This window comes from Jaculus jaculus, chromosome 13 (assembly GCF_020740685.1).
Source record: "Jaculus jaculus isolate mJacJac1 chromosome 13, mJacJac1.mat.Y.cur, whole genome shotgun sequence".
NCBI classification, from domain to species: Eukaryota; Metazoa; Chordata; class Mammalia; order Rodentia; family Dipodidae; genus Jaculus; species Jaculus jaculus.
Window position 1 is genome coordinate 14,987,435 of NC_059114.1, and position 22,913 is coordinate 15,010,347.

The 22,913-nt window shown below is 42.1% G+C and overlaps 1 protein-coding gene across 1 annotated transcript in view; it reads left to right on the forward strand.

Moving 5' to 3' along the window:
* Sppl3 (signal peptide peptidase like 3) overlaps positions 1–22,913 on the forward strand; it is a 121,644-nt gene that overhangs the window by 73,036 nt on the left and 25,695 nt on the right. Inside the window, exons 2-3 of the mRNA XM_012950031.2 lie at positions 1,528–1,605; positions 14,849–14,937. Coding sequence (XP_012805485.1) covers positions 1,528–1,605; positions 14,849–14,937 — 167 coding nt within the window. The remainder of the gene's footprint in view (positions 1–1,527; positions 1,606–14,848; positions 14,938–22,913) is intronic.

Genomic DNA, 22,913 nt, shown 5'->3' on the forward strand with positions numbered 1-22,913 from the left:
TACCCACATGCTCCAAATGCACAAGGTGGAGCAAATATCTGGAATTTATTTGCAGTTGCCAGAGGCCCTGGTACACCCATTCTCTCTCCTGTCAAATAAATAAAATATTTTTTTTAAGAAAGGGGGTCACTAGAGAGATGGGTCAGCAGTTAGGGCTCTTGCCTGCAAAGCCTATCAACCCAAGTTTGAGTCCTCAGTACCCATGTAAAGGCAGATGCACAAGGTGGCACATGTGGCTGGAGTTCATTTGCAGCAACTGGAAGTCCTGGCATACCTATGTTCTACCCTCCCCTCCCCCCCCACCTCACCTCTTTCTGTCTCTCTCCCTCAAATAAATCCATTATTTAAATTAAAAAAAAAAACAGCCAGGTGTGGTGATGCATGCCTCTGATCACAGAGCAAGACCCTACCTCAAAAAAAAAAAAAGCCTGGCATGGTGGCGCATGCCTTTAATCCCAGCACTCGGGAGACAGAGGTAGGAGGATCGCCATGAGTTCGAGGCCAACCTGAGACTACATAGTGAATTCCAGGTCAGCCTGAGCAAGAGTGAGCCCTACCTCGAAAAATCAACAACAACAAAAATGTTTTACTTAGGACTGGGTAATTTGAATGGTGAAATCACGGTGACACTGAAAGCAGGATGTTGGTAGTCAGGCCATGAAAAGGAACAAAGAAATGGCAGCTGGGCTGGGAGAAGGGGAGGAGCCAAAGATGTGGAAATTGCAGTACTGTCAGATGCAGAAAGTTAAGAGGAGGGCTGGAGAGATGGCTTAGAGGTTAAGTGCTTGCCTGTGAAGCCTAAGGATCCCAGTTCGAGGCTCAATTCCCCAGGACCCATGTCAGCCAGATGCACAAGAGGGCACATGTGTCTGGAGTTCGTTTACAGTGGCTGGAAGCCCTGGCGTGCTGATTCTCCCCCCACCCCTCTCTCTATCTCTCTCTCTCTCTCCACCTCCTTCTCTCTTTCGCTCTCAAATACATAAATAAAAAAGAAAGTAAGAGGAGCAGGTGTCAGGATGGTCATTTCTGTGGGGGAAATGGTGATAAATGTAGCCTGCAAGCTGTGAAGCCCCTCCAGAGCTTCAGGTGGAGGTAACCAGCAGCAAGAAAGTGGAAATGGAATTCAGAAGAGAGGCTTTACCTCATCACTGAGTGGACAGACCCACTAAAATAGAATGGACGATTCCACTGGAAGCTGATGAAAGTGTAATCACTGTGATTTTACCACTGGAATAGGTGTGGTAGATACTGGGATACTTTTTAAGTTGCTAGTAGATGGTTCTAACCATAATATGTATCATACAGAAGAGATTTTACATTAGTATTATTTTACATCTTGTGAATATTAACTGATAATAGTTAATGAACCTATCAATTTATTGCTTATGTTAAGCTAGCAAATCTAATTTTTTGATGTTATTTTGCTAATGCAACAATATACATTTTTTTCCTGCTCAAAGGCATGGACTGTAAGTTCCATGAGGACTTGCTGCATGTTATTTAATGTTTTTCATCTTGTTTCTCTAGGGCCTATTCCCTGGTGGATTCCAGTCAAGTGTCTACATTTCTGATATCCATTCTTCTTATAGTCTATGGTAGTTTCAGGTAAGACATTCTCAAGGTTGATTACAGTTGTTTGTATGCAAGCACCTTTAACCCAATGAGCCATGTCCCTAGTCCTTGATTTTGGTGGCTAGGAAAAAGTAAGGCTTTGAAAATGTTGGCACCATATACATTCTATGAAGAGAAACAGGACTTTGGCAGGATTTGAGCTGGGATAATTCTTTTTTTGTAACATTTTTATTTGAGAGAGAGAGAATGGGCATGCCAGGGCCTCCAACCACTGAAAAGGAACTCCAGATACATGTGCCACCTTGCTCATCTGGCTTACATGGGTCCTGGGGAGTCAAACCTGGGTCCTTGGACTTTGTAGGCAAGTGCCTTAACCACAAAGGCATCTTTCCAGCCCTGTTTTTTGTTTTTAACTTTTGAGTCTCTTTCTGTTAATATTCTCTTGTATGTTTAACAAACTCACCTGGGACATACTGACTATGAGTAATTAATTGATTACGTTGTATGTGTTTTCCCTCACCATCTGGAAAGAGTAAGGTGAGATAGAGATAGAGGTAGCTTTAACACAAGAAGCTTTAAAGAGGTCTACCAAGGGATGGCAAATGTACCGAAATTTATGAGATACAGATAAAGCTTGTATGTGTGGGGGCGGCATGTGTATGTGCAGGTTCACATGTACATGTATGGGGGCCAGAGTTCTATGTCGTGTATCTTCCTCAGTCATTCTCCACTTTTTTTTTTTTTTTTTTTTGGCGACAGTCTAACTGAATCCAGAGTTCACCATGTGGCTAGACTAGCTGGCCAACAAGCCTCAGGATCCTTTTGTCTCTGCGTCCCAATGCTGGTATTCAGGCATGAGCCACCATATCCAGTTTACCTAATGGCAAGGGTAGTTATTTGCTTAGACCCAAACCTATGCTAGGAAGACAATGTCATCAGTTTACTAGGAAATGAGAGCTGCATCTCTGTGCCAGTGCTTCCCTTCATACCGAGTGCATGTAATTGCAGTCAGATGAGGTCAATCAAAACAAGGGTCATTGTTCGCAAACCTTATGTACTTAACGGTGTTCAGTGTGATTTTTATCTTCCCTCAGCTGCTATATGTCATCCTGTATTGCTTCTACGAACTTGTCAAGTAATGTAGGTTATGCGCATTGTAATTTATATAGGCAAGTTCTTTACATGGTAACAATTCCATCAATTCATGTTTAGTATTCAACTTAGGGAAAAACTGTGTTTTCTAGGAACTCAGTTAACTTAAATTGAAGCTCATTCTTCTAGAGTTTACCATGATCAGGAGAATTTTCCCCTTCACTGTGTTCCTTGTGAGAATTCAAATGGATGAACAAATGTAACTTTCAGTAGCATAAGTTGTGCCTCCATTTTGCTTCCTGAAATTGTTTTTGCTCTGTTACAAAATATCCCAGACTGTTTGCTAATAACCTTTTGTGATAGCAAGCTAAATTAATATGTAAAAACAACATAACCTTAAAAATACATACCATTGACAACACCCTTTACATGGTTCATGAGGCCTATGGTGAGCTAGATAGCAACCAACTAGAAGAAGCAAGAAAAAAAATCTAAAATTTGCTTTGAATGCCCTAGATAAAAAGACCCCCCCCACTCCTTTCACCCCCCACCCCCGCCGCCCAAAAATAAGTTTCATGCCTTTAATCCCAGCACTCCAGAGGCAGAGGTAGGAGGATCACCATGAGTTCAAGGCCACCCTGAGACTACAAAGTGAGTTCCAGGTTAGCCTGGGCTAGAGTGAGACCCTACCTTGAAAAACAAAATAAAACAAAGCAAAAAAAGAAAACAAAAACAACAAAAAAACCTAGTTGTTCAGGTGAGTTAACAACTGTTCTTGGTCTTAAAATCAGACTTGAAGATCAGTCTTTCTCTCATAGGCACATGTAGAGAATATTTAACATACTTCTTAGTAAATGCTGGGCCTGGAGAGATGGCTTAGTGGTTAAGGCACTTGCCTGTAAAGCCTAAGGACCCAGGTTCAATTCTCCAGGTCCCACTTAAGCCAGCTACACATAGTGACACATGTGTCTTGAGTTCATTTGCAATGGCTAGAGGCCCTGGCGTGCCCATTCTCACTCTCTCTGTCCCTCTCTCTATCTCTAATCACTCAACAAATAAATCAAAATAAACCAGAAAAAATTTAAAATGAAAGAAAAACCCAAATGCTGGGCTGGAGATATGGCTTAGTGGTTAAGGAGCTTGCCTGTAAAGCCAATACCCATGTAAACTCAGATGCACAAAGTGGCATATGCATCTGGAGTTCATTTGGAGGCCCTGGCATGCCCATTCTCATTCATTATCATTCATATTCATTCTCTCTCCCTCCCTCCTTCCCTCTTTTTCTCTTTCTCTCTGCTTGCAAAAAAAAATACAAATGCTACTAAATGTGTATATCTCTGGAGAATAAGGAGGATTTGGGGGTTCTCTTGCTTTATACTACAGTTTTCTCTCTCCCAACCTTTCTGTTGTAAAAATACATATTATGGGGCTGAAGCAGTGGATGGCTTAGAAGTTAAAGCACTAGTCGGCAAACTAAAGGACCCAGACTTGGTTCCTCAGGACCCACGTAAGCCAGATGTACAATGTAGTTCATGCTTCTGGAGTTCATTTGCAGTGGTTGAAGGCCCTGGCATACCCATTTTCTCTCTTACCTGCCCCCCCCCATCTCTTTCTTTCTCAAATATAAATAAAAATAAGATATAAAAAATCTTTAAAATACACATTATGGGCTGGAGAGATGGCTTAGCGGTTAAGCGCTTGCCTGTGAAGCCTAAGGACCCCGGTTCGAGGCTCGGTTCCCCAGGTCCCACGTTAGCCAGATGCACAAGGGGGCACACGCGTCTGGAGTTCGTTTGCAGAGGCTGGAAGCCCTGGCGCGCCCATTCTCTCTCCCTCTATCTGTCTTTCTCTCTGTGTCTGTTGCTCTCAAATAAATAAATAAATAAATAAAAATACACATTATGTATTATAATGGATATCCATGTTATTTTTCAAGAAAATACAAGTTTATTTAGGGAAAGGAGATAAATGCTGAGGCAGGATGACGTAATAGGAGCTTTGTTTCCTTACCATGTAGAGGTGTTAATATGGCCTTTCTGTATTGGTTTGCTAGGGCTGCCTGAAAAAATTATCACAGACTGATTTGTTTAAACAACTGAGTGGTTTAATATTCTGGGAGCTGTATATCCAAGATATAAGATGTTAGCAGGGTGGCTTTCATTCCTAACCTTCCTTCTTGGCTTGGGAATGCTGATCTTCACCTGTAGATGGTGCGATCTCCTCTTTAGTCTCTGACAGCAGTCTGGTCAATCCAACCCTGTATCTCTTTCCTCTCCCCCTGGCCCATCTCCTCTCCTACTTTAATAAGAATACCATTTTACCTTTAATTGCCTCATTAAAGGCTCCATCTCTGGCAACTTTCCAGTGCAGAATATCAATACAGTATCAATAGGAAGAGTAGGATAGCTAATGATTCTGTAATAGCTAGCCCCCAGGGTAGAGATGTGGGTAAAGACTCCTGTAAGTTTATCCTGCTGACACCAGACTGAGTAGCAGAATAGACAAAGCAAGTGTAGTTTTGTTATTACATTAATAAGTAGATTTGGAAAACTCAATTCATACATGTCTTTCCAAAGCATACCCACAGGGAAAACACAATATTCATGTTTAATTGACTCCAGCCAAACATATTCCCCTGAATTAATTACATCACCAGTCCTAGACTTCAGATCCTTTCAGATGTCTAGCTCTGTTGTGAGAAAACATGAATTAAAATGTAAAAGACGGGCTGGGCATGGTGGCATGTTCCTTTAATCCCAACACTTAGGAGGCTGAGGTAGGAGGATCACTGTGAATTCAAGACAACCCTGAGACTACATAGTAAATTCCAGGTTAGACTAATTTAGACCCAGATCCTGCCTTGTGGGGTGGGGCCGGGGAACCATAATAATGAAACCATGTATTGAAAATTACAACAGGTATCTTGGCAGAAGTAGGTAAATAATACTGCATTTCTGTAAAAATTGGTGAAAAGTTTGTCCTGGTAACCAGTTACTATAACAGTTCTTCTAGAACTATCAGACATAGGGTAGTAAATTTATGCTTATACCCTGTCAGTATCTTCCTCCTATGGGTGTAGAAATAAACATAAGGCTGTGTGTGTGTGTGTGTGTGTGTGTGTGTGTGTGTGTGTAGATGAATGTTTTAAAATCTGGAGCTTGGGGCTGGGGAAATGGCTCAGTGATTAAAGGCGCTTGCTTGCAAAGCCTGAAGCCCAGGGTACAATTCCCTAGCACCCATCTAAAGCCAGATGTACAAAGTGGCACATGCATCTGGAGTATTTTTGCAGTGGCACAAGGCCCAGGCAGGCACATTAATTCTATCTTATCTCTTCTTATTCTTTCTCTCTCTACTTGCAAATAAATAAAAATATTTTTTAGGGCTGGGGAGATGGCTTAGTGTTAAGGCATTTGTCTGCAAAGCCAAAGAACCCAGGTCAGTTCCCCAGTACCCATGTGAAGCCAGATGCACAAGGTGGCTCACACGTCTGGAATTTGTTTGCAGTGGCTCGAGGCCCTGGCATGCCCATTGACACCCCCCCATAAATAAGTAATTTTTTTTTAAATTTAAAAATCTAGCTTGCTATTTTTCATTAAAAGCCTCCAAGAAAGCAGCCTGCCAGAGACTGATCATTTTCTAGTAGAGGAGTTCTGACCGTGTTTCAACCATGGTTCACAAAGCCCAGCCCAGGTAGAGCTGGAGATATAAATCAGTGGTAGAGTACTTGCCTACCATGGGCATAGCCTCTGCATTCAGTCCCTAGTACTAAAAAACAAAAACAAGTCTACTCCATCTAAAATATATATATTTATTGGGACTGTCTTAAGTAAGTTTGCTAAACAAGTAATTAGCTAAATCTGTAGGGGCCATAATGCTTTGCTTGTGTCACCCATTTTAATTGCATGCATTGCCAACTGGGACTTCTTTAGTACCAATAACAATTGTAAAGGAATTTAACAGTGAGTGTATGTGGAACTAAGTAGCAGAGTCAGAATGTAAGGGCAAATCTCTTTAAATCCAGCAAGGGTTTTTTGAATGAGGGGTAGAAACTGAAGTCGAGCAGATTGTCAGTATGACCTGAGTCTAGTAGTTTAGCTGAGAGTCTCTTCGAGAAAGGACTGTGGCCTCTTCAGGATAGCATCCTCTGCCATCTTCAAGAGGAGTAAAACCCCTTCCAGTGTCCCCAAGAACTTGTAGAAAGTATTAGTAGGAAAAACAGATCTCTCCTTCACTTTATAATCTTTTCGGTTTGAGACCTACTTAAAAGAACCACCCAGAGATACTTCCTGCATTCAGCCAAGATGGAAGAACATGGACATAATTCTCATCTGTTGTGAAGTGTGTGTGTCTATAAAATATACAGAATGGCTATTTTAATTTTTTTATTCAATTTTTATTCATTTGAAAAAGGAAGAGAGAAAGAGAGGGAGAGAATGGGCACGCCAGGGCTTCCAGCCACTGCAAACAAACTCCAGACGCGTGCACCCTTGTGCATGTGGCTAACATGGGTCCTAGGGAATCAAGCCTTGAACTGGGGTCCTTAGGCTTCACAGGTAAGCGCTTAACTGCTAAGCCATCTCTCCAGCCCCAGAATGGCTATTTTTGAGGTCATATTCTTCAAGAAGCAAAGGACAGCAGTCCTGACTAATGATGAACAATCTCCCAGCATGCTTTCTCAAGTTTCCAGTCCCAGTGCAAGGACGTACAGTCTCTCAATCAAGGAGGTGGGTCTGAGAAATCATAAAGACAGAAGCAGCAAGAGTTAGTAGGACAGAGTCCAAAAGAAAGGAGATTCAAAGAGAAAGAAAACCCTGTAGACAGACCCTTTGAGCATTCATATTGATCAGTACCTACAATATAAAAAGAAAGAAAAATAATGTGAAAGGATTAGAGGGAAGAGTGTCTGTTCCTACTTCTCAGAGTAGGAAACTTCATGGCACTGAATACTCAGAAAGATTTTGCCCTCCCCAGTGAAAGAAAATAACCTAATAAATCATAAAAGTAAGACCTGAGGGCTGTAGAGGAGATGGCTCAGCAGTTAAGGTGCTTGCCTGCAAAGCCTAACAACTTGGGTTCGATTCTCCAATACCCATGTAAAGCCATATATACAAAATAGTACATGCATTTGGAGTTCATTTGCAGTGGCTGGAGGCCCTGGCATGCCCATACTCTCTCCCTGTCTCCCCCTACCCCCCCACCTACAAATAAAAACTTTTTAAAGCAAGACCTGAACAAACTAGTTACAAGTAACTGATGGCATTGTAGGTAAAAGCTCCCACTTTATGACAGCATGAAAATATTGAACAGGCAATAGGCATATAAAAATATTGATGTGTTGCCGGGCATGGTGGCGCATGCCTGTAATCCCAGCACTCGGGAGGCAGAGGTAGTAGGATTGCTGTGAGTTCGAGGCTACCCTGAGACTACATAGTGAATTCCAGGAGAGCCTGAGCTAGAGTGAAACCCTACCTTGAAAAACCAAAAATAAATAAATAAATAAATAAATAAAAATATTGAGGTGTGGGGAGGGGATAGGATGGAGAATGGAATTTCAAAGGGGAAAGTGGGGGGTGGAGGGGGAGGGTATTACCATGGTATACTTTTTATAATCATGGAAAATGTTAATAATAATTGAAACAAAAAAAAAAAATGAGAAACAAAATCCTTCCCCTCACCTCCTTCTCTATTTACCTCTAAAAGCTAATGGCTAGTTCTGAGGATAGTTGCCTTTGAACTAGGTTATTTTTATTTATTTTATTAAGTTGTTATTAAGTAGAAACTAAATATATATATATATACATATATATATATGTATGTGATATATCTATATATATATATATATATATATATATATGTATGTATGTATGTATGTATGTTGAGGTGGGACAGGGGCAGAGTGATAGAGCACTTGCCTGATATGCACAAGACCTTGAGTATGATCCCCAGCACTACAAAAATAAGAAAAAAAGATGTTGAGACAAGGTAAAATTGTTCTGAAAATGATCAAAACTCATGATGATGAGACGAATCAGAACTGGCACATATGTTAAAATAATCAGAGATTGACTTGAAACACATGTTAACTAGGTTCCACAGGCTCACAAAAAAAGATACATAGGATTTTTTTTTCTTATTTATTAGAGTGAGAGAGAGTATGCGCATGCCAGGGCCTCTAGCCACTGCAAACAAACTCCAGATACATGCACCGCCTTGTGCATCTACCTTTTGTGGGTACTGCAGAATTGAACCTGACTCCTTGGGCTTCACGGGTAAGCACCTTAACCACTAAGCCATCTCTCCAGCCCCAGATTTTGTTGTTGTTGTAGTTTGTTTTTTACGCAGGGTATCACTCTAGCCCAGGCCGACCTGGAATTAACTATGTAGTCTTAGGGTGGCCTCAAATTCACGGCAATCCTCCTACCTCTGCCTCCTGAGTGCAGGAGATAGTTTTTTAAAGGACTCAAATCAAATGTGTAGAAAGGAAAGTGAGTGCTGGGAGGATAGCTCAGTCAGTAAAGTATGTTAGGCAAGCATGCAGACCTCAGTTTATTCCCAGAGAACCTACCTATTTAAAATAAAAAAAAATGCATAAATGGCCCAGCATGGTGTCGCACACCTTTAATCCCAGCACTCAGGAGACAGAGGTAGGAGGATCACCATGAGTTCAAGGCCACCCTGAGACTGCATAGTGAATTCCAAGTCAGCCAAGACTAGAGTGAAAACTCTTACCTTTGAACCCCCCCCCAAAAAAAGATATAGGCTGGAGAGGTGGCTTAGTTGTTAAGGTGATTGTCTGCAAAGCAAAAGGACCCAGGTTCGATTCCCCAGAACCCATGTAAGCCAGATGCACAAGGGGGTACATGCGTGTGGAGTTCATTTACAAGGGCTGGAGGCCCTGGCATGCCCATCTATACTCATGCTCTCTCTTTCTCAAATAAATGAATGAATAAAATTAAAAGTGTATAGGCTGGGGAAATGGTTTAGTTGTTAAAGCACTTGATTACAAAGCCTAATGACCTGGGTTCAGTTCCCAAGTACCCACATAAAGCCAGATGCACAAAGTGGCACATGCATTCAGAGTTTGTTTGCAATTGCAGAAGGCCCTGGTGCACTACTTTGATTTTTTTTCTCTCTCTCTGCCTTACCCCCTTTCTCTTTGACTTTAAATAAGTATTTTTTTAATGTGTGTGGTGACACAGGCTTATAATTCCAGTACTGGGAGGCTGAGAGGGAAGGGGCTCCCTTTAATCTCAGCACTGACTGAGCTATCTTCCCAGCCTTCACTTTCCTTTCTAGACACTTGATTTGAGTCCTTTAAAAAAAAATCTCCTGGGCTGGAGAGGATGGCTTAGCGGGTAAGGCGTTTGCCTGCAAAACCAAAGGATCCCAGTTCAAGTCCCCAGGACCCACATAAGGCAGATGCACAAGGTGATGCATATATCTGGAGTTTGTTTGCAGTGGCTGGAGACCCTGGCATACCCATTCTTTTTCTTTCTCTCTCTCTCTTTCCCTCCTTCTCTCCCTCCCTCCCTCCCTCCCTCCCTTTCTCTCTCTCTCTTCTACCTCTTCTCTCTCAAATAAATAAACAAAATATATTTTTTAAAAAATCTCCTGCGCTCAGGAGGACAGGTAGGAGGATCGCTGTGAGTTCGAGGCCACCCTGAGACTACATAGTGAATTTCAGGTCAACCTGAGCTAGAGTGAGACCCTACCTCGAAAATCCGAAAAAAAAAAGAAAACAAGAAAGAAAAGCTATGTTTTTTTCAAATTTATTAAAAAGCGTAATGCACAGATCCAAGAGACTCAATAAACCCCACATACAGGAAATGTGAAGAAAAATACAGCAAGGTCCATCATGGCTGCAAGCCACTGATGAAAGAAAAGTCCTAAAGGCAGCACAAGAGCTTGTTACATACAGAGGAAAAAGGATTAAAGTTAACATCAAATGTATTGTTCACAACAGCGCAGGTAGAAAGTAGGACAACAGCTTGAAAGCTTCAGGAAGAAAAAAAAAAAAGTTGGATTCCATAGCAAAATAACTTTCAGAAATGAAAACACAGTTGTTTGTAGACACCACAGCCTGAGCTGTTCATCACTAGTCAGTTACACTGTAGGAGATGTTGAAAGGGGCGAGAGGGACAGCTCACTGGGTGAGGCGAGTTCAGACCCCAGCACCCATGTGATTGCTAGTGCGCATGGTGGCCTGCCTGTAATTCCAGCATTACAGAGGCAAACAATAAAAGGGCATTCCCAGGGCCAAGTAAAAGTAGTGCCAGTTGAGAATCTATCTACACAAAAGAATGAAAACCAGAAGTGATAAACATTGATAAATATATAAGGGTTTTTTTTTTATTTTATAAGCACTTTAAAAGAATATATGCATAATGTTCTATAGAACTTTAAACATGTAAAAATAAAATGCATGACAATGTTAGTACAAAGTTTGGGGGGAAGTAAATATGTAAGGTTAACTGATTAGCCATCTCTCAGCCTCCCCCCTTTTTTTTTTCGAGGTAGGGTTTCACTTTAGTCCAGGCTAACTTGGAATTCCTATGTAGTCTCAGGTTGGCCTTGATCTTCCTACCTCTGCCTCCCTGGTTCTGGAATTAAAGGTGTGAGCCACCACACCCAGTTTGAATTTATTTTTTTTTTACAACTTCGGTAATTGTAAACAATAGCCCATGGTAATCCCCTCCCTAAACCCCCCCTCCCCAGCCCTTTTTAAAAATATTTATTTGAGAGAATGATTAGGGAAGGGGAGAGTATGGGCATGCCAGGGCCGCCTCCTGCTACAAAGTCCAGATGCATGTACCACTTTTGGCACCTGACTTACATAGACACTGGGGAATCAAACCCAGACCAGGAAGCTTTGCAAGCAAGCACCTTTACGGACCTGTCTCTCCAGCCTGAATTTTTTTGTTTTGTTTTGTTTTTGTTTTTCAAGGTAGGGTCTCACGATAGTTCAGGCTGACCCAGAATTCACTCTGTAGTCTCAGGGTGACCTTGAACTCATCGTGATCCTTCTACCTCTGCCTCCCAAGTGCTAGGATTAAAGGCATGTGCCACCATACTCAGCCAGTCTGAAATTTTATTTTATTTCGAGTAATCTAAATAGCTCAAGGTTCCAAATAATAAAATTCTTGTTGGAAAACAGTAAAATCTTTTTAACCTTGGATTTGGCACTATACACCAAAACACAAAGAAAAACTAGATCAGTTGAAGTTTATCACAGTAAAAAACTGTTGTATGTGGAGAGACGATCCCTCTACAACTCTTGGCCTCAGTTCTACAGCTGACAGGGACTGCATTCTGCCAACAACCTGAATGAGTTTAGGGAAACCCCTAGGTGAGATTTTACCCTGTAATACCCTTGGTACAGACTCGAGTGATACCACACAAGAATCAACAGAAACTATGAGATAAGAAATGGGTGCTGTCGAAGTGGAGAGATGGACTTAGTGACCAAGGCACTTGCTTGCCTGTGAAGCTAAGGACTCAGGTTCCATTCCCCAGTACCCACATAAAGCCAGATGCACAAGATGGCACATGCTTGTAGAGTTTGTTTGCAGTGGCTAGAGGCCCTGGCATGCCTCTTCTCTCTATCTGCCTCTCTTTCTCTCCCTCTCTCAAATAAATAAAATAATTTTTAAAAAGAAATGGGAACTGGACAGATGGATTAGTGGTTAAAGTGCTTACCTTTGAAGCCTAAGGACTCTGGTTCAGTTCCCCAGTACCCATGTAAACTAGATGCGCGTGCATCTGGACTTTGTTTGCAGTGGCTGGTAGCCCTGGCGCACCCTCTGTCTCTTTCTCTCTCTCAAATAAATGAATAAAAATTTAAAAGAAATGGGTACTGTCTCTAAAAATAGTTAAAAACTTATTGCTTCTGGGCTGGAGAAGTGGCTTAGCAGTTAGGACACTTGCCCGCAAAGCCTAAGAACTTAAGTTTGAATCTCCAGATGCTCACATAGCCAGCAGCACAGTGATGCAAAGTGCACACATGCCATAAGAGGGTTCATGCATCTATCTGGAGCTTGTTCAGAGTGGCTGAAGGCCTGGCGCGCCACTTCTCTCTCTCTCTCTGCCTCTTTCTCTCTCCCTCTGTCTCTCCTTTTTTTTTTTTTTTTTTTTTTTTTTGTTGTTGTTGTTGTTGTTGTTGGTTGGTTTTTTTCTGATTTTGTTTTTCAAAGTAGGGTCTCCCTCTAGCCCAGGCTGACCTGGAATTCACTGTGTAGTCTCAGGGTGGCCTCAAACTCACGGTGATCCTCCTACCTCAGCCTCCCGAGTGCTGAGATTAAAGGTGTGCGCCACCATGCCTGGCACTCCCTTTCTTTCTCAAAAATAAATAATTAAAAAAACTTATTGCTTCCAACAACAGTATTTTTTAATATTTTATTTATTTATTTATTTGAGAGAGAAAGAGGCAGGTAGAGAACAGGTGTGCCAGGGCCTTCAGCCACTGCAAACAAACTTTTAGACATGTGCACCACCTTGTGCTTCTGGCTTACGTGGGATCTCAGGAATCATATCTGGGTCCTTAGGCTTCGCAGGCAAGCGCTTTAACTGCTAAGCCATCTCTCCAGCCCCAACAACAGTATTAAAAAAAAAAAAGTAAGGTGAGGGCCAGGGGATTCAGGGAGATGGCTCAGTGACCAGAAGCACTTGCTACACAAGCCTGCCCATGGGAGTTTGGATCCCCATCACTAACTTAAAACCAGCCAGAGTAAGCTAGTTGAAGGTGGAATCAGGAGAATCTTGAAGCTCGCTGGCCAGCTAGTTGGGCATCAATTTCCCAAACAGCTAGAGATTGTCTCAATGTAGAAGGCAAGGATTGACAGCCCAAGGTTGTCCTCTGACCTCCACACATGCCATGGCTATATACACACAGAAAGAAAGAAATGAAGGAAGGGAGAGAGAGAGGAAAGGAGGAGAGAATTAAAATGAGCCATGAACTTTATTTATTTATTTATGTATGTATGTATTTATTAATTTATTGGTTTTCCAAGAAAGGGTCTCACTCTAGCCCAGGCTGACCTGGAATTCATTCTGTAGTCTCAGGTGGCCTCAAACTCATGGCAACCCTCCTACCTCTGCCTCCCTAGTGCTGGGATCAAAGGTGTGCCCTACCACACGTGGCTGAGCCATGAACTTGAACAAGTAGTTCTCCAAAGAAATGAACAGCAGATCTCATTGTACACAAAGTTGTTCAAGAATTCTAGGTCAGGAATGATGCCTCACACCTTTAATCCCAGCACTTGGAAGGCTGAGGCAAAATTGCCATGAGTTCGAAGAGTGAGTTCCAGATCAGCTTGGGCTAGAGTAAGACTGCCTAAAAAAAAAAAAAAAAACATTAAAGTGAGATGCCATTGTCAGGCCTACATTGAAGACTGATGTCTTCCCTGCCCACCCCACTAAAATTTCAGCCCCCTCCATTTCCTGCCTTTTCCTTCTTAGCTCTTACAAGTAACATATACTGTAGATTGGTCTCATTCAGCTGCTGCAAACCAACTCCAGACACATGCTCCACTCTGTGCATCTGGCTTTACATGGGTACTAGGGAATTGAACCTGGGTCTTTAGGCTTTGCAGGCAAGTGCCTTAACCACTGAGCAATCTTTCCAGCCCATTCTTCATTATTGTCTTCTATCTCCTTCCTCCTCTAGATGTAAAGGTCTTGGATATACAATATAATCATATTCTAGTCACTTTTTATATCCATCCATACCTAAAGCTATTTCAGTGTAGAGAAAAGGCAGTCTTTGTTGTTGATTCAAAATTGGCAAGATGGAGAGAAAGGAATGCTCTGAAACACTGTTGTAGAATTAATTGGCACATCCTTTCTGAAGCATTTGAGTGGCACGTAAAAAGTCTTAGAATGTTTGTTCTTTTTCCATCCTTTCTCCTTCCAGGTTTTATCATAAGAAAGTAATTAAGAATGTGCATACAGATACAGCTGGAAGATTGAACCATGATGGAATGCTTTTATTTGTAGTCACTTGAACTGACATGTTGGAAGGAATGTAGAGTATTTTTTAGATGTGGTAACAAGAGCTATTTTTTCATAGTTCAAAAGAAATCTTCCTCTTTTTCCTAAAGCATTTAAAAATATTGTTTCATTACTGACTTTGCTGGCTTCTTTCTTAAACAAAACTAAAATTTAACAATAACTTTTCCCCTCTACACAGGTCTCTTAATATGGACTTTGAAAATCAAGATAAGGAGAAAGACAGTAACAGCTCCTCTGGGTCTTTCAACGGCAACAGCACCAGTAATAGTAAGGCATTTGATGTCATTGACATTTCCTCCATGTTGTCACTTTAATATTCATACCTCCAGTTAGCAATTTACTAGGCTCAAGGCTTTATCTTTGGTATAACAATAAAATCCAGTCTGTGTGCATTGAACTCCATGTTCTGAATGTGAACTCACTGGTTCTCACATATGTAAACTCAGACCTACAGGCTTGCTGCTGAGATTCTGTTTCTTAAAGGTAAGGAGGGTAGATTAGTGCCTGTCTGCTTATGACATCATTTATATTCCTTGGTAAGGTTGATAACTTTGTATTGATCACAACTTTATTCACTCTGTAAAGAACTCTTTGAGGTACTTATAAAAGTATGCATAAAGAGTATCTCCTGGGACTGGAGAGAAGGCATAGTGGTTGAGGCACTTGCCAGCAAAGCCTAAGGATTCAGGTTCAATTCCCTAGTACCCACAGTGGCATATGCATCTGGAGTTTGTTTGCAGTGGTTAAGTACCCATTCTCCTCTCCCCCAAATAAATAAATAAATAAATAAATAAAATTTTAAGAATCAGATGTATTTTTTAAAGTATCCCTCCTGATTATCATAAGATTTTTTCCATTCATTGTTGTGTCTTTATTATGTTAAGTGCTTATAATATAATAGGCCCTCATTTTTAAAATGTTTTGATTTGAATACTGTACTAACCAGCCTGTTTTTAATTGCTGGTCTCCTCATATCCTCTCTTCCTTTTTTCCAAAGTTTTTATTAGCATATATTATTAATTATAAATAATGTGTTCCATTGTGACATTTTCATACATATATAGAAAAAACATACTTTGATACTGTCAGTTGTCCCTTTCCCTCTCCTACTTGATCCCTTTCCAGCCTTCTACTTCCCAAGTAGTCCCCCTTATGATTCAAATATCTTTTTTTTTTTCCTGTCTCTCCCTTTCTCTCTCTCTCTCTCTCTCTCTCTCTCTCTCTCTTTGGTTTTTTTGAGGTAGGGTCTCACTGTAGCCCAAGCTAACCTGTAATTTACTCTATAGTTTCAGGATGGCCTTGAACTCACAGTAATCCTCCTACCTTGGCCTCCCAAGTGCTGGAATTAAAGGCATCCTCCACCACACCAAGCTCTCTCTCTTTTTTTTTTTTTTTAAATCCAATGAATTTGATTAGGAGTTACCTACAGGAACATTGTGAGAGGTTATTCACAGGATCATAGACAACAGTGGCTACACCAGTGAACAAAATTTCTTTCCCTCCTCAGCAGTCATTAACTGTCTATAAATCCTGAGAAAGGGGTGAGGCCTCATGAGCCCCTCCCCATGCCATGACAGAATGTAGACAGGCCCAATCTTGCAGGTGATCATAACTGCTGAGAATTTAAGAGTGTACTGGCCATGTTGTGTCCAAAGGACAGCATTCCACAGCACTCTACCCCTTCTTCCAGCTCTTACATCTCTCTCTTTTTTTTTTTCCCCCCCCCGAGATAGGTCTCACTTTAGCACAGGCTGAGCTGGAATTCAGTATGTAGTTTCAGGGTGGCTTTAAACTCACAGTGATCCTCCTACCTCTGCCTCCTGAGTGCTGGGATTCAAGGTGTGTGCCACCATGTCCGGCTCCCCAGCTGTTACATTCTTTCCACCCCTGTTCAGTGATGTTCCCTGAGCCTTAGGGGAAGGGAGGTGATGCAGATGCATCACTTATTCTAAGCACTTCAGCAGGTATAAGTCAGTAACTGCTACCCATTGCAAAAAGATGCTTTCTGATTAGTGATTCTCTGTTGGCAGCAAAAATCTATGAACAAAGCCGGGCGTGGTGGCACACACCTTTAATCCCAGCACTTGGGAGGCAGAGGTAGGAGGATCACCATGAGTTCGAGGCCACCCTTGAGACTACATAGTGAATTCCAGGTCAGCCTGAGCCAGAGTGAGACCCTACCTCGAAACCCCCCCCCAAAAAAAAAAAAATCTATGAGCATAAACATAAATATGTGGAAAGCAATTATACCTGCATAGCAAAATAATAATAGTAGTGTGTCTACTAGAGCCTATGAGCTTCCCAGCCATAGGCTTTTTAACCAGGTTTACTGCACCAGATGTGAATTTCCTCCTGTGATTCAGGTTTCAAATATAGTCTGAAAACAGTTGTTTTCCACTAACAGTCATGCCACTGTTGCACCAGTCTAATATTTAAGATCTTATTAGAATACCTATTTTTTTTTAAATGGAAGTATGCTATTAGGCACATGTTTAGGAGCATGATTCATAATGGCCCAAAAGTAGAAACAACCCAAAGTCTTTGTTGCAGTCAGCTCTAAGTTGCTGAGACACCAACCACCAGAATCTTCTTGGGATGATGAAAATGTTCAAAAACTATATTCTGATGATGGTTTTTCATGGTTCCTAAGGTTGCAGAAAAATTCACTGAATTATATACCTAAGATGGGGAAATTTTGTGCTGTACGAATTCTGCTTTAATTGAGTTATAGAAAATTTGTAGGGCTGGAGAGATGGTTTAGCAGTTAAATGTTTGCCTGTGAAGCCTAAGGACACCGGTTCAAGGCTCAGTTCCCCAGGACTCACGTTAGCCAGATGCACAAGGGTGTGCGCGCATCTGGAGTTCGTTTGCAGTGGCTGGAGGCCCTGGTGTGCCCATTCATTATTTATATATATATATATGTTTTTTCTTTCTCTCTCTGCCTGTCACTTTCATATAAATTAATTAATTAATTTAAAAAAGAAAATCTGTGGTACTCATTACGGGCAAGAATTAAATTAGAAATAAGGAAACTTAAGGGATAAAGATGGTGCTCAGTAGTAGAGTACTTGTCTACCTCAGGTGAGGCCTGGGCTGTGCTAATCAGCACCACCAAAAAGCTAAAAAGGAGACTAGGCAGTGTTAACAGATTTATACTTACATAGTTTGAAAGATGTAAAAAGCAAGAGAAGCTCTGTCCAAAGTGTTTTAAAAGTACTCAGAGCCAGCTATGGTTGTGCACACCTTTAATCCCAGCACTCAGGAGGCAGAAGTAGGAGGATAGTTGTGAGTTCAAGGCCAGCCTGAGAGTACGTAGTGAATTCCAGGTCAGCCTGGCTTAGAGTGAGGCCCTATCTTGAAAAACCAAAAATAACAATAAAAAATTTAAAACATATTCACGTCTTTTTGTCTTTTCATGGTGGGGTCTCCCTCTAGCCCAAGGTGGCCTGGAACTCCTACCTCTTTCTCCAGTGTACTGGGATTAAAAGTGTTGCACTACGACGCCTGGCTCAAACACCTCATTAAAAAATATTTATTTATTTATCATTTATTTATTTAAGAGAAAATGGGTGCACCAGGGCCTCCAGCTGCTTGCAAGTAAACTCCAGATGCATGAGTTCTGTGGAATTGAACCTGGGTACTTTGGCTTTGCAGTCAAGAACCTTAACTAGTAAGTCATCTCTCCAGCCCCATCAAACACTTCATTTTATTTATTTTTTTTATTTATGAGAGGGAGAGAGAGAGAATGAGCATGCCAGGGCCTCTAGCCACTGCAAACAAACTCCAGACGCATGTGCCACCTTGTGTATCTGGCCTTACTTGGATACTTGGAATTGAACTCAGGTTCTTAGGTTTTGCAGGCAAGTAAGTGCCTTAATCACTAAGCTAGCTCTCCAACCTCAAACACCTCATTTTTAATGGTGGTTTCCTAAAACCTACCCCTTATATTGTGCTGAATTATCCTCCACAACGTGTATTTCTTCAGTACCTATGCTCAGTCACAGATACAACCAAAAGGAATAGGATATGTTGCAGTCCGGTTCGCATTGCTGTTAGAAATCACCCAACCAAGAGTAGCTTCTGGGAAAAAGAGGTTTATTTTGGCTTACAGGCTCGAGGGGAAGCTCCACGATGGCAGGGGAAAACGATGGCATGAGCAGAGGGTAGACATCACCCCCTGGCCAACAGAAGATGGACCACAGCAACAGGAGGGTGTGCCAAACATTGGCATGGGGAAACTGGCTATAAAGCCCATAAGCCCGCCCCCACCAATACACTCCCTCCAGGAGGCATTAATTCCCAAATCTCTATCAGCTGGGAACTTAGCATTCAGAACACCTAAGTTTATGGGGGACACCTGAATCAAACCACCACATTCCGCCCCTGACCCCCATAAACTGATATCCATACATGATGTAAAATACAATGCATTCAGTCTGACTTTAAGAGTCCCCATAGTTTTTATCAATCCCAATGATGTTCATACATCCCCATAGTTCAAGATCTTTTAACTGAGCCATAATACCAAAATATAACCTCAAAAAACCCATAATGGCACAGAATAAATATTCACACTGCAAAAGATGGCATTGAGCATAGCAAAGAAACATTCAATCAATACAAGATTTAAAACAACCAGGGCAAACATCAAACTCTGTAGCTTCAAGTGCAGCAACTCTATCTAGCCAGTGACAAATCTTCAAGTCCGATAATTCTAACCAGCAACAAGTCTCTGGCATTCCAATTCTGCCCCTCCAGCTAGGCTACTCACAGTCCTGGGAAACTTCATCGGGGCCGGCAGCTCCTCGGCAGCCATCTCATGGTCCCGGCATCTCCACGGGGTCTCCACTGCAAGCCACGGTTCATCCTCATGACCCCATGGGGTCTCTATGCAGGCAACCAGCAAACCTGCTTCACACTGCCCATGGCCATTTCCAAAACACAAGACCGTGTTGCAAACTCAATGACCCTCTTTCCAGCATTTCTTATACTCCACAATACCAGGTAGGGTGCCAGTTTGTTAATCCAGGGGGGAATAAAGCAGACTTTGAAGAACAGGACTCCTTGAGCACTCAGGCCCCTTCAAAAGAGTCTACATTCTTCTTGTTGCCCCAGCGCAGGTCAGCTAGCCCAGTCTCAAAGGTTGTAATCTCTCAGTTGCAGCTGAACGGGCAATAGTTCACCCAAAGATTTTTCTTTCTGTGCCATATCCCTCTGCACACACCAGTTCATTTCTATGCAAAGCAACCCTGCACAACTTCTCAGGACATGGGCATAAGAGCAAGCTTCTCACACAAACTGCTAGCCCAGTCCAAGCAAAGCTTTTTCTCACCCTCATAAACCAAACCTCACAGTCCATAGTTCTTACTGCATTCAGGTCTTGTAGCTCTGACCATAATAGTCCATCAAGCTGTACTTACAGCACTGCAAGGCATCTCTTAGGCCAAGGTTTCAACTCCTTCCACTTTCCTCTTGAAAATCAGCTCCAAAAGGCCAAAGCCACACAGTCAGGTGTCTAGCAGCAACCCCACTCCTCGGTACCACTTTACTGTTGCAGTCCGGTTCGCATTGCTGTTAGAAATCACCCAACCAAGAGTAGTTTCTGGGAAAAAGAGGTTTATTTTGGCTTACAGGCTCGAGGGGAAGCTCCACGATGGCAGGGGAAAACGATGGCATGAGCAGAGGGTAGACATCACCCCCTGGCCAACAGAAGATGGACCACAGCAACAGGAGGGTGTGCCAAACATTGGCATGGGGAAACTGGCTATAAAGCCCATAATCCCGCCCCCAACAATACACTCCCTCCAGGAGGCATTAATTCCCAAATCTCCATCAGCTGGGAACTTAGCATTCAGAACACCTAAGTTTATAGGGGACACCTGAATCAAACCACCACAGATAGATTAGTATAAAATATAGTCCTATGTAATCAGGAAGACATGAAATAAATAGCCATTGCAAAGAAGACCAGTACTTGATTACAGAGTATGCTGTCATTCCAGATTGAAAGAAGAGCATGAAAAATAGGTCCGTTTTTCAAGAATCTATGAAATAGTAGTAACCAGGAAGATGAACAAAAGCACAGGAGATTGTGTAGGTGTCGGTGATGGACAGTGCACAAGAGCTGAGGAAGGGGAATTCATGAAGAGGAAGATAAGAGTTTAGTGTTAAGAGTGGATCAAATGTCTTGGACCAGTTAAAGATGAAAGTAATGAGATAGTGTTGTTGTTGTTTTAAGTTTGAAGTTGCCTACTTCCAACATACATGGGAGAACATGAAGGGTGTAAGCATAGGCCACCATCCTGGAGAGAGAGTCAGGATGAGAGGTTACTGTATAGATCACATACTTTAGTCTTGTAAAAAATATATTTATTTATTTTGGTTTTTCAAAGTAAGGTCTTGGTCTAGCACAGGCTGACCTAGAATTCACTATGTAGTCTCAGACTGGTCCCAAACTCATGGTGATCCTCTTCCTTTTGCCTCTCAAATGCTTGGGTTAATGCTGTGTTGCCACTAAGCCCAACTTTTTTTTTTGATATTTTTTTTTTATTGACGACTTCCATAATTATAAATAATATCCCATGGTAATTCCCCCCCCCCCACTTTCCCCTTTGAAAATCCCCTCTCCATCATATTCCCTCCCCCTCTCAATCAGTGTCTCTTTTATTTTGATGTCATCATCTTTCCTTCCTATTATGATGGTCTTGTATAGGTAGTGCCAGGCACTGTGAGGTCATGGATATCCAGGCCATTTTGTGTCTGGAAGAGCGTGATGTAAGGCGTCCTGCCCTTCTTTTGGCTCTTCCATTCTTTCCAACACCTCTTCCACAATGGACCCTGAGCCATGGAAGCTGTGATAGAGATATTTCAGTGCTAAGCACTCCTTTGTCACTTCTTCTCAGCACCATGGTGCCTCCTGAGTCATCCCAAGGTCACTGCCATCTGAAAAGAGAAGGTTCTCTAGCCAAAAGTAAGAGTAGTATTAATTTATGGGTATGAACATTAAGAGAAGTGCTTACTGGGCAGTTTGATAAGCATAGTATATACTTCTAGGCAGACAGCAGCAGACGTTACACCCCTAGGGCTCATGACTACCCCTGTTTTAAATTTTCAGTATCAGGGATGTATTCCCTCCCATGGAGCGGGCCTCCGGTCAAATTAGAGGGTTGTTGGTTTCCCCCATAACAGACATAACACTATTGCACCCATTGGCTCATTGGCCTGACTGGCCAATTATAAGGCTTGCAGTGTCCACTGTTGGGTATCTTCACTGGTGGTTTCTCTGTCTCCCATTGAACTGCATGCAGTGTAGCTTTTTCCAGCTTTCTGTCAGCTGGTCTACATGGAGGAGGTTTTCAGCTCGGCTCCAACAGGGTTTCTCAGTGACCTTGCAACCCAAGTATGTGGAGTCTTCAGCAATAGGGTCTTACCATCTATTCCTGGTGGGAAACCAAGAGCTTTGGCAATGCCCTGTAATGTTTGGGGGTCATCAGGGACTTCCCTGGCCAACAACTCACTGGAAGGTATCCCATCCCTGGCACTGAAAATCTTCTATAAACAATCTATGGCTCCTGAGTGTTCCATTGCCTAAAAAAGTAGGTTTCCATATGATTTATTTATATCCTCTTAGATTTTGATTAGCCCTCCTTCCACCTTTCCTTACTCAATCTCTTCCCCTGACCTCACTAAGGCCTTTTCACCCCATTAATCTATTCTTCTACTTACATACATACAATAACATCCTATTAGGTGCCCCCTCCCTCCCTTTCTATTCCCTTTAGATCTCCTTTCTAGCTTATTGCCAAGCCCAACTTTTAAAATTTTATTTTTAAATTTTTCTATTTATTTGAGAGAGAAAAACAAAGAGGCAGAGAAAGAAAATAGGCATGCCCAGGCCTCTGGCCACTGCAAACAAATTCCACATGCATGCCCCACTTTGTGCATCTGGCTATTGGTTGGGTACCAGAGAATCAAACCCAGGCTGTCAGGTTTTGCAACTAAGTACCTTTAACTGCTGAACCATCTCCCCATCCTTTAATTTTTAATATTTATTGGCAAGGTGAGAGAGAGAGACAAGCAGACCAGCAGGCACATAACACCCCCCCACACACACACACACACGACCACCACCACCACCACCCACACACACCAGGGCTTCTTACCACTGCAAAGGAACTCTAGATGCATGAGTCACTTTGTGCATCTGATGTTATGTGGGTACTGCAGAATTGAACTCTCGTTGT